Here is a 12,873-nt window from a genome sequence, read left to right as displayed (position 1 = left end):
GACCAAAAGGCTACTCTGTGATGAGTCTAATCTGTGTTTTTTTGCAAGCGTGAACAGATTTAGCCACACTTTTAATCTGTGTTTTTAAATTCATAAGTTTTTGTCCTTGTTTCCCACCTGAGGATGGGTGTTCTTTTCTTTTCCCTACTCTTCCCTCCTCCACTGTTGAAAGAACAACCATCTCATATTCCAGAGACATTGTCTATTGCAATCAATTGGTGGGGGGGGGGGGGGGGGGGCGGGGGGGTGGACAGAGATTCATTTATGATATGTAAAAAAAACTGACAGACTTATCTCTTTGTCACGTCCCTGTTTTAGAAGCTTTGCCCTCCAGAACCAGTAATCACCCACTAACAGTCCCCTTTCAAAATTCCCTAATACGGCTGAACTCTTTTTCCTACCCGCTGTAGTCACAACACAGAGAAAGAATATGGCAGAAGATAATAACTGTAGATTGAACTTTATATAAATCATACACATATCATTTTTAAGCATTAGTCCTCTTAGGCTTACTCTCCGAGCTACAGTGCAAGAATAGAGAAGATAGGAAAACACTGATTTAAGATCCTTGATGTTAATACCATTGAACTATTATTCATCCATTACTCATTATGATGAGTAATTTTAAGTGATTAGAAACAATAAAGTTAATTGTCATGACAATGAAATAAAGATGATAAAATAAAATAAATGAAATAAAATGATATGAAAATTACATTGACTGTCATTTTAGATATCACATAACCTCAAAAGATAAATAGGTCTGCTCATGCCTTGTTTTCTCTCATCAAATAAGAACTGAAGGAAACTAAGAATCAAAGAAACTTGCTGCACAAAAGGAAACTCACAAGTTTGGTTGCCATTCTCTGGGGCATATCTCTGTTCCCCACAGAGCATTTCTGTGAAATGCTGCTCATCAAGACAGAACATGGCAACCCACACCTGCTCACAGCAGTCCACAGGACTGCTATCAGGAGTCCGCACAGACTTGGCGCCAGGAGAAAATACAGAGGGGTGCAACTGCAACCCAGGGGTGCACAAAAAGTCTTAAATACTATGTAGACATCGCAAGGTCCGTCCAGGGGTGCAATGCACCCTTACGCACCCCCATAGTGCCGGGCCTGAGTCCACAGCAGGCACAAATGGGATTAAATGCTTTAGCATTTGTTGAAACACATGAAGAACACCACCATTTAATGTAAACCTTTCCCGGTTCTAAATACTTTTGAGTAAACCATGTTATTCTCACATCTTCTTTAACCATAAGGTACACTTTATACATGCATCACAGTTGTGTTTGCCCCAGGCCCAGACATTTCACGTTTCTGCTTTCAACTGTTACCCTGTTTTTAGTTTCAGTAAAGTTCTTGATATTCTATTCTTTGTGAATAAAGCTCTACAGTTACTGGTAATAAATGAAATTACTGAAATATCCTGATACATTTGTTTGTCTTTGTTTTCAGAATCAAAAGAATTGCAAGAAACCTAAATAAATTAGAGCATTGAACCAGTGAGCTTCGTTTTCCTCACTGTGATATTCAAAGGAAAAATACATTAAAGCAGATGAATCATCTTCTATACTGTAGAAGAAACACAATAGATTCAACATAAAATATCATGTGTATCAAGTTTCATGAAAACTTCCCTGTCAAAATATTTGGCAGGGAAAAAGTAAGAAAAAAACAATGTCAGAAAACAAAATGTTATGTTAAACTGTTTCTTTTGTAACACAACATCCAAAAACTGATAAATAAAGATAAACTTCTGATGAGAGCAGTTTCATGGAGAAAAAAAAGAATAAAGACATGACTGTATGACACCGCCCAAAGGCATACTGTTAACTGCCAGAAGCACCCAGTCTCTCTGGCAAGTCACAGTTAATGTTGCTGGAACGGGGTGTTATAAAATTATGGGTCATTGCCAAATATTTCTCAATCACTACTAACCACAGACTCTCCAACCCCCCCCCCCCCCCCCCCCCCCCCATCTTTTTTGTAATCCCTGAGTAGTTGGAGCCATACCAAAGTAAAGAAATAAAGGAACTGGTCAATTGTTTTGAATGGGTATAATGTGTGATTTCACTCCCATTGAAAAGAGTCATCAAACTTCATAACACTTCACAACACTTCACAACAGCTCCACATGTAGGCAGTAATTAATGACAAGTTTATTCCAAGCATTTGTTGCCTATGCAAACATATTTGGGCATATTTATTATTTGCAGCCAAGACTGCGCTCTCATGAACTCCCATGAACCTTCACAACATTCTACCATTTGTCTCCTGTCAAGCCTCAACTTCTTTGTGAACATAATGGTATGGTAAAACATAATGGTAACACTTTCACATATGGGAGATTGCGGTCTTACCTGAAAAAGGTAATCCAGATGTGGTGCAGCTTCAAGGGTTCCTGTGTGTAGGGGCCAAGTACCCAGCAACACTATGGTCTCTGAGGAGACGGAGATGGGGGGAAACACCCAGATAACCTGCGTCACCAAGTCATGTTCTGTCTTAAGATCCCGGGTGCCCCTCACAAAACAACGCCCCCCTACCCCATAACGCCTCGCACCCATGGATGGGGGGGAGATAAACAGCAATCCAGAGGCAAACAGCGCTATCGGCCAAGGCCATCTTGCCGCTGGTGGGGCTATCCCGTTAAGAGATCGCTAGCCCCTCCACACCCACACTTTCTGCATGTGGAGTGGGGCCGAGGGAAGCATATACTTTCTTTAAATAATTGAGTCAGGTGTGCATTTAACTGAGAGTGAAGGCTTATCAGGACAGAAGTCTTCGGCTGTGATGTCATTGTGTTCATGTTTTGGGGATTCCCTCCTGGGGGACACAAAGAGTTCATAGGTCCTTCTCTGTCCTGTTTCTTCAAAGCTTCAAGCTTGTGTTTTCCTTCCTTTTTGACTTGAATCCCTGATCTTTCAAAAAGCCACCTGCAAACTCTAATTAAAGCAAAGAGAAACACAAATCTTCTCACATAAACAGTGCCAACCATTTACAGGAGTAGAAGCAGCCTCCTCAGTACGAAGCAGGTGGAACCATTTCAGGTATTTGAAGTGCAGAGGTTCAAACAGAACTCATTAAACAATGCAAAAAGTAGCTGTATAATATTTAATGAATGCATGTGTGCAACACATATAAGTGCAACAAAGTGAACACAAATGATCACTGCCAACTAGTGGTAGCTGAGATTCTGACTCCCCTTTCACCCCTTCTACTATAAATTGAACGCTGCTGCACCACTTATTGTGATATTGTTATTGATAATGTTGTGATATCTTTTCAGTGAAGCATGTTTACACTGTTCATTTGCTTGTTAATGAACACACTTAACCAGGGTGCATTTTCTGTATTTTCCATCTATGCAGCTGGGTCCTTCCTATGGAAGACTAAGTACATTGCTCAAGGGTATATAAATGTGTTGTCCTGATTCACACCTGCATCCTTGCATAACCACAGTCATGACCCCCCCCCCCCCCCTACCCCATCTCATAAACTGAACACATAGGGACACTTATGCCCCCAGAAGATATGTCAACAGCAGAAACCACTTCTATTGACTTAAGTAAGAGAATCAGAGATTGTTTACATTTTCAGAATCATAACTAACATTCTTCATGTAACAGTGTGCAGTAGTGGTGATATTGGGACTATTACGGGAATCTTTGCATTGCAATAGTGGCACCACCCATATAGTCATATAGTATTCTGCCAAATTTGTCACCCTGTGTCCAATGCAAACAATATTTATCATTAGACATTTGCTAAGTAGTCATTTATCATTGCTTTTGTTAGTTACTGATTTTACGCATATATAAGGTAACTATTGAATTACAATGTATTGATTAATATATAAAGCAAATATTGATATCCTTTCTCTGTTCTGAACCAATGCAGAACCACCATGTAGATTTACACTCCAAATTCATGGATTCATTTGCACTGACATTGCTGGTTAGAATAGTTATGGTTAGAATATTCAGTTTTTACTTTCAGTTACTGTTCCTTCACAGTGAGCTGGACAACATGTTGGCATGAATATTGTTACTGTTGGTGGAGAGCCAAACTAGGGGTAGGGTTACATCTATAGCAGCCCTCAGGGATTAATCCAATCATTAGTACAAATGTGTACACTCTGTCCCTCAGGGAAGTAATCAGTGATTCGGTCGCTTTAAAGTCACTACGCACAGCACTGCATTTCAGGTGTGTGCAAGCATCACTACAGAGTGAAGAGATCTGGGAGCTTAAAAGATCCAGTAAATTCCAATGTAAGAAATACACATTTCTGTCAAAGAATAGTTCTGGCATTCAGGAAAAAAAGCCCCATAATGTTTTTCAGGATGCTTCAAGGAAAAGAAATGGAAAGCAACACAGAAAGGTAGCGTCAACAGAGAGAGGGGAAAGAGGGAGAGAAAGGCAAGGGACTTGCTTTGAGCACTTTTGTAACACAAGGCCGAGCGTTATCACTGGAAGTGCACAGTGTACTGTGGCTATCTGTAACCTCCACATGCCTCTCTCTTTAGAGGCATTATCTGACACACAGACTCCACCCTGCTGTTTGTTTCAGACACAGGCACTTCCTCTGACCTACTCAACTCTTACTTCCCTCTTGCAGTCTACCTGAAATAGAGAAACAGGAATGCAGAAACAGAGAAATAGTAACGTAAAACCTGCATCCCTGGATGACAGACCTTTACCCAGGCTCAACAGCATTTTGACTGACTCGCTTCACCGGGAGGTACCTTTACAGCTCACTGAAGCACAGACATACATACACAGTATTAGTTGATTCTTTAAGAAAATAATGTTTTGAATGTGTTGTAATACACTGTGTTGCATAAGCAGGCTCTTGTTCCAGCTTCACTGGGGTCTTTCATGTTCTGCTTCTTCCATAAACAGGTGAATATGTCTAGTCCCTAAATGCTGAAAAACTACTCCCCAGAAAGTATATTGAGACTCCTGGGGGTAGCTCTACTCCCTACTTGGAGACATGACTAAGATATTCTAGTCCTCCTGGTGCTCTCAAGATGAGATGTTGCTTCAGCATAAGATAAACAGTGGTCTATTTCTCAGGTTCAGAGCTGAAGACAAACACAACCAAACACTTAAAGCACAATATAATAACAATAATAAAATAATACAAGTCACCACAATCATAGACCAAGTACAATGCCAACTATATCCTCCTCATCAAGTCGTTCTTCAATATATTGTATGAAAATTATTTGTTTTAAAAGTAAATATAATCCAGGGACACTGTTAAATTGGCCATGGAATGGACTGGGTGAGGTATGTGCTTATTCCTCTTACAGAACTTCCATTGTGGTTCATCTTCTAGTTCTTTTTAACAGCCCAAAACAATGGTCATACTGTCACTAGCTAAGAAAAATATTAACACATTGGAAAAAATCGTGTGGTTATATTATGCCTACATCAGATATTTTGCACGTAGGAGTGGTTAATGAAGCTGCAATATGTATTTCACCAAGCAAGTACTAAAAGAAAGTGTATTTCATAGGAAACATAAAGAGATAGGATTATGTTCTCATAAAAACGGTAGAAGGAAATTTGACTTGAAATGGAGGCCAAAGATAACACAGCAGGTAGAAAATTCCAAACCATACAGACTTACTGACAGCACTGAGTCAATTGGTCAAAATCAAATACCTTTTGTTGCACATTTTCATGTTTACATCATTATAACATGACTAATACACCTTCAGTTTCAATTCAAGACCACATCACACAATACAACTCAATACCAATCAACACATTGTCTGATTTACATCTGTGGCTTTGAGGTCAAAATTACATATTGTTCCATCCTCATATCAAGCACTGTGATCTCCAGGTTAAACCAGTTGGGCCAGATTATGACAGGAATGTGGAGCCAAAATCTCGCCATGGAAACAGTGCCAGCCATGCACAGAGGAAGACGTTCTAAGATATTTAATAAAGCCTTTCATAGTGAACATTAAGAGGGCATTAGTAAAAGAATGCAGTTAAAGTAGCAACGCCATCCCGTTACAGGTAATCACCAGAACTATGATGGTAGAGTTCTCACAAAACAGATCCAGTACCCATAATCCTCCTTTCTATGGCCAGAGGGCTGGTGTGAAATAGAACCTTTCAGTGCATTGCCTGTAAACAAGTTCACAGAGATGCACTTTCAAGTTTAAATTTGAAATTCCAATTGCATGAGGGCTCCCGAGTGGTTCAGACAGTAAAAGTGCTTTAGCAGATATGAATTTCCATACAATCAAAGTGTGAAGAATCCTTATCTTAATATTACATGTAGCAGTTTAAGGCTGTGTCCTTCAACAGCACTTCAACAGCAACCCACTGTGTCAATGTTTTCTACAATGGTACTATATTTTAACGATGGCACAACTGTTTTGGTATGTGTGCAGTTAATTTCCTAACCTATTGAATATATTTTTGTGAGTTGCTCTGGATAAGAGTGTCTGCCAAATTACTAAAGGTAAATGTAAATGATGTGGGCATACTTATATTTGCCTTGGAGTTCAATGAAGGGATTGCAGAGAGGTTGTTCACCTTCCAACTGGACATGATCAACAGGGAAAAGAAAAGGGGAGATGGGGTGGAGGGGGGACAGCTGACACAGAGAGTAGTAAATGGGCTATTTATTTAAGACTGGGACCGGTTTGTCTATCTTTGGTTAATTGTGTAGGGACTGTATCTTCCCAAATCTTACTTTGGAACTTCAAATAGTTCAAGCACAAACTAAGACTTATGGCCCTGGTTTGAAACTAGTAGGTGGGTGGGTATGTTGGCCAGGGACCCCTCATTGCTCTGTTCCTGACAAACTGAGCACAGGTGCCTATGATATACATTGGTAGTGTCAGGAGGATACACAAGGCATTTCCTTATTGGTCCACTGCACTATGGGACTTGTAGTGTGAAAAATAGTCACGGTGTGGGGTGAATGTGTATTGGAAGGTTGCACACACTTGACCTTTTACTTTGAGTAGCTATCATTTAAGCAGTGATGATCATAAATGCATAATTGGTGATTACTACAGTTGACTGATGAAAGGAAAAATGCAAAAATTTAAATAAGAAAAAAAAAATTTCCAACTGCATCCAGACCCAGAGGCTTCAGCACAAATTCAGGAATACCCATGGGTTTTTCTACTATCCTTCGAAAAACTCCAGCTGATTATGTCACGCTCAGTCCTTGTCATGTGGAAGCAGAGGGGGAAGAGTGTGGGAGTTTGCTGTAACGACAACACAAACAAACTGAAGCAGATTCACATCACACATACAAACATCAAAGGCATCACCTATCCTCCACTGAGTCATTGAAAGGCAATGGTTGAGATATTGCACCTTCACTCTGAACAGTTGAAGGCTTCACTTGCGTACAAGCAGTCAAGAATATCGTTTTTTAAACACAACGCATTCTAAGTGACAAAGACCCTCAGATTGAAATGAATGAAAAATAAATAAGCTAACAGTAATCATTAAAGCTTGTTAGCATGAAAGCAGATATCAAAGAGGTATTAATGATCATACCTAATGTTAGCTGGAGCTACCACTTATTTCCTCTCTTCTAAAGAAGAAAGAACTTTAAGCAGTAAAAGATTCTATAATACAATATTTTTATTAATTGAACCAGTTAACTTCTGTCATACACATTCAGTAAAGAGATGATGTCTTGCACTATATTTGAACACAAGTCTTTATTGTCTGTGTTTCTAATGTCAAACAACCTTTAGCTGTGTGTTTTTTTCTCGGTGGTAGGTTGTTCTTTCAGTGTTTTTTTGTCTCTGATCTTAGCTACTTCATCATCAGCAGGCCCACTCTTTCAGGCCCTCTGGCTCTTGAACTACTCAGCTCACCTGCATGAGGGATAAGCGCTCAACACACGTGTTTTCTGGTACCATATGGCTTGTTTGTATAACCACTCATAGGAGATCAATGTACATAACATCTACTTTCTATATAATGCATTGCTCACAGCCTTAGGTACCTGAACAATTACATAATTTTCAATATATATGGCAGCTTACCAAATATTACTTTGAAGTGACTGAAGTGTATGTTTTTTTGTTTTTTACAATAAATACAGGAATATACATCTAGGGAAAAGATGTGTCATGTCTGTGCAATGAAATGTTAACCAATGTTAGGTTATTAGCGCTAGTTCTAAGAACAGGTACTAGTTTGTTTTGTGATAGCACTAGTTCATTCTAAAAAGGCACAAAACCTGCTAATATATATGCCAGTATGAGACAAGTTAATGTTTCTTTTATGGATCTTTGTTAGACTCTATGATCACATCTAGTCTGAAACATATTGCTATCCATTAAAATGGTTAAATATTGTGTTTCTACTGGTTATTTGAGCAGTTTTTCACCTTGATGTCCATTTTGACCACTTTGTGGCCATTTCTGTTGCTGCTGTAATTTGCATGTGAGCAAGCATGATGTTTACCAGGATTACCATGTGCAGTTTTGTCTTGTGACTGGAGACAAAAACTGTAAATGAGGAAACATATGAGCTCTACAAAGGTCCTGAAATGTTCCCTGCTGGGTATCTCAGTAATTAAACAAGACAATAAATCAGTCTGTATCAAGCGCCAAAATGTCAAATAATCACAGACAAAACACACTTCAAGTAATGGATTTATTAACAATGCATCTGAAGTTTCACACACAAGAATGAAGCAGGAGGGCACCACATGCACTCCACTTCCGAGTACCCTGGAAAGGAACGCAGCACACTAGAAACTCATCTGTGAAACTGATACAGTATTATATCCTATACAGTATCTGTCACAGTCTCCAACAAGCAGCAAGACCTGAATTGATTTAGCTCAGGAGATAAACCATTGACAATGTCCATCACACATCTAACAACAAACTCAGTTGCTTCATGGGACCTGCTTCAAAGGACTTCAACAAATTTTTACCAGAATTGTGGCATTACACCTCAAGGAAGAATTATGAATACATTTACAAAAGTCTATAATCTATTGGCTGAAACTATATTTTAAAAATGTCCCAGTAAAGTTTTACACACATTTTTATAATGTACTCAGACAGCTGTTCCCAAATGTAACCTCCAGAGCAAACTAAATTGCACAGGCTCAAATTTAACTTGGCTTTTGGAAGGATATTATTCAAACAATGCATGTTAACAGTTCACCTTTTAGTCCTTAAATTCTAAATAGATAATGCCATTCCAATCGTGTATTATGTATCAAGCTACAGACCCACAGTTGTTACTGAAAATGTATAAAATTAGAAAATTCTGACTAGAACCAAACCAATGGTTAATAAAACAAAAAAGCAATTACATCCCATAATGCTCTGAACAGAACCAGGCCAATGTTTACAAAACAAAAATATTTATCAGGGAGTGCCTGAACATCTTGCAGACTTTGGGTGAAAATAAGGGACCCCCCCCCCCCCCCCAGTCCCCTGGTCTTCTCCCACCTTTGTCCTTTCACCCTAAGGTGTGAGACATGAGGGTGTCAGGGCTGTGGGGTTCATACCTTAACCTCTCACTTTTTTGGCTAAAGTAATCATTGAAGACCTGACACCCCAAGGACAAAGAAGAAAAGACCAGGATTTCTGAATATCTCACTGTTGACTTCACTTCAAAGATGACCATATTAACTCTGTGGCTTAGAATAAACCTTTCATCTACATTTCTTACACAACTGAAAGTCTGTGTACCAAGCAGGTGTAGATAATGTAGAAACACAGAGAACTCAAGACGCATTTAGCCTACAGAGAAGTCTCACGGTTGTAATCATCCCACCTGACCGGTGGTCTGTACTGCCAGGAAGGGAGACTCTGTTACAGTGTACTTTCAACATTTTCATAATGTTTCAGGGACACTGTTGGTACATGTTAACTTTATAAGTATACCTTTGCAACAATGCCCCAGGAACATTGTGAGAATCTTGCACATTTTTAGGGGGGTCATGCTCAGGTGAAGGACAAAAGAATTTAGAGGATGAAGATGGATGAGCTCCCAACAGGATGTGGAGGTTGCCATGACTTCAGCTGCCAAGGTTATAGGATAACACAGGGCGGGCGGCTTTTTGTGATCTTTTCTACTGGTTTGCCGTCATGGGCGTTCTGAATTGCATCCATGACCTAAGAACACAAGCAGACACAGACAAATACATTTTTAAAGTAATGAAGTAAAGGACAATCTGAATCATCAAGAAGTGTTCAATCACATTATACAGCCATGTGTCAACAAGTAACAATAACTGCCAGACATAGGTACTCACGTCATCTTCATATGGGAAGCCACTGGTCTCCAGCTTTGAGAAGACTAGCTGTCCATTGATCTCAATCTCAAAGCTGCCTGGAGAATTCATTATCCAAACATTAGCACCAGCTTAGAAAGTTCATTTCTTTGTTAAATACATGCCATTAATCAAAACTCCCAGCACTGTACACAATAAGGCAACAATCTAAGCGTACGAGTTAAATTAATTTTACTTTTCACGTTAGATACTGGACATTTTGCTACCATCTCCCTTAACACTGGCAACTGTGTCTCCACAAAGGATTACACCGGGTGCACTGTTACGGTGTTCTTGATTAGTTATCTTTTGGCTCATTTTACAGACTACATACGACGGTTTGTGCTTACCTTGCCTCCCAACGAAGCCAGACACCTCCGCATCAGCGAACTCCGCACGTACCGCGTGCGCAAGTTCCTGATAGCGGGGCTCGTATCCTCATCCTCCGCTAAAATAAAAAGAGTAAGGTGTGAACAAAAAGGAATACAAGAGCCTCGAAGTTATCTTGCCAAAAGCAAAGACGTTAAAACGTTACGACCACTGTCACCCTACATCTCAATTTCGCAATGGTCGCTGAACACCATTCTCCCTTTCCGTTTTATATCCATAATTAAGGACACACAACAAAAATATTGACATTTTGTGATCTCAAGATTCCAGGCAGATGAATATTTAACAAGCTCAAACAACGGCCAGCTATCCGTCTTTCGTGTTATAAGTGAATGCAACTATGGTTTATCAGCGTATGCCGCCATGTTGAATTCCCCGGATTCAGCCACACTTGCACCTTATTCTATGTTAGCTAACTAGCTCGCCGTTTTTTTATTTCAAAGCTTATTACTGTTCGCATTTTCTCATTTCTAAACTACATGCGCTAGTTAAAAATCTCTAAGGTCAATTCTTCTGTCGCTAGCTAACCAGCTACAATACCAAGATATTAAGAATTCCAACGCTAACGTTACTTAGCGCCTATCCTTGACTTTGGGTGCTACCACGCTAACCTCAGCTACTGTCTGTAGCTCAGAGGGTTTCATAATACAACAGCTATCATTTCGCTCTCCAATCGATGAAACACTGAGAGGAAATCTGCTACACATTAGTTAACCTGGCTTGCAACAGATAGCCAGTATCGTAAACATGTAAATGTTAAAAAGGCCTCCGAAAATGTTGTCAATTTTATCGTGTTAACGAGACTACCACAAACTACTACAACCTATGTGTTAATAAGCGAATGGTATTGTTACAAATCTTTACTAGCCAGTTAGCTGGCTAGGCTAGCGAGACTTCGTATTAACTGTTCAATCTTCCCATTCATGGTAACTTTATTACATCCCGCGAACGGTGACTTATCGTAAATTAATAACGATACATATCGAAAACGGATTCTGTTCGACTGTGCATGATGTTAGTAAAGCTTACCAATATTCGACCTGTATTCGTACACCCATTTCCGCAAGCCTCTCGTTTCGATTGTTTTCCTCCTTAGACTGCCTGTCTGTCGCTGCTGGGTAGTTACTTAAGTTAGCTATATGTCAGTGTTTGCCCCCTACTGGTGTTGATGGGCAAATATGCGTTTGTTAAATTAACCACAAATTTGCTGTGTCATTGGTGTTTGTGAATCACTTCTATATATTCATACAAGCCTCTCACTGGGAAGTCAGCTTATTTTGCTAATATATTGTGATGTGGTAAAGACATGCACTAAACCTGAATGCCAAATATGCACCCATAAGGCGAAAGAATCTGCAGATATGCATCCTTATTTGCTGGGTTGGCTGTGAGGACTGAAATAAAATACGGGAACATGAAAAGATAAAACAGTGCTTCCTAAATCAGAGGTTCGCTCAAGTGTCCAAATGCCAACGCGTCACTTGCATTGCACGAGAAGTTGGGTTTGTTAGTTATGACATTTTCTGTTCATGTAGGGTTTAGGTATATTTTTATGTGTTTTCTCTTACACTTTGCCAAGTTATTCACTTTAGTTAATTTGTTTCGTGTGTTTCATGTAAATGGGGAGGGGAAAATAAGTCTTACATAAATATAACCTCCAGGGGGCAGCAGACACAAACCGAAAGGCAGAAGGTATTTATAGGTTCCTTACGACCATCAATTAGATGTTATTGATGTTGTTTAGTATAATATAATTTACAGTTTCTTCAATTACTGTGTGATGTATCGATAGTTATCTTACAGGGCGTAAAAAGTGTAAGTGTAAAGTAAAGGGCGTAACTACATTTATTCCCATGAAAATGCTCTTACAGCAAAAGCCATAATAACACATCGGTATGTGCTGTTCTACACAGCCTCTGCATTATACACCTTTTCTTTGTATACATCCCTCTGCTCTAACCACAGCAGGCTCAAGGGTCTGTTCTGTATTCACTGAGCTCATCCCTGACCAGTGCCGCCTTGCTCCCAGCCTGAACCCAGCCTGGGTATAATGACATGAAAGGGGCATTGTGTCCTACCAAAGAACAGGGGACTCTCCTTGATGACAGCCTGGGGCAGTCAGGCCTGGTCTTTGTGTTATCTCTGTGTTGTTCAACTTATTTTCCATCTCTCTTTCCTTGTTGATCT

The 12,873-nt window shown here is 39.7% G+C and overlaps 1 protein-coding gene across 1 annotated transcript; it reads right to left on the bottom strand.

Moving 5' to 3' along the window:
• Positions 1 to 8,643: 8,643 nt before the first annotated feature.
• Positions 8,644 to 11,813, bottom strand: selenow2a (selenoprotein W, 2a). Its single transcript, XM_036535141.1, has 4 exons — positions 11,716 to 11,813; positions 10,647 to 10,744; positions 10,279 to 10,355; positions 8,644 to 10,138 (listed from the first exon to the last, which is right to left on the bottom strand). Exons 1-4 carry the CDS (start codon positions 11,742 to 11,744, stop codon positions 10,055 to 10,057), a joined length of 288 nt encoding a protein of 95 aa, XP_036391034.1. The 5' UTR covers positions 11,745 to 11,813; the 3' UTR covers positions 8,644 to 10,054.
• Between the last annotated feature and the right edge of the window lie 1,060 nt (positions 11,814 to 12,873).

Source organism: Megalops cyprinoides, chromosome 1, assembly GCF_013368585.1.
Source record: "Megalops cyprinoides isolate fMegCyp1 chromosome 1, fMegCyp1.pri, whole genome shotgun sequence".
NCBI classification, from domain to species: domain Eukaryota; kingdom Metazoa; phylum Chordata; class Actinopteri; order Elopiformes; family Megalopidae; genus Megalops; species Megalops cyprinoides.
This window is presented reverse-complemented; position numbering and strand designations above follow the sequence as displayed.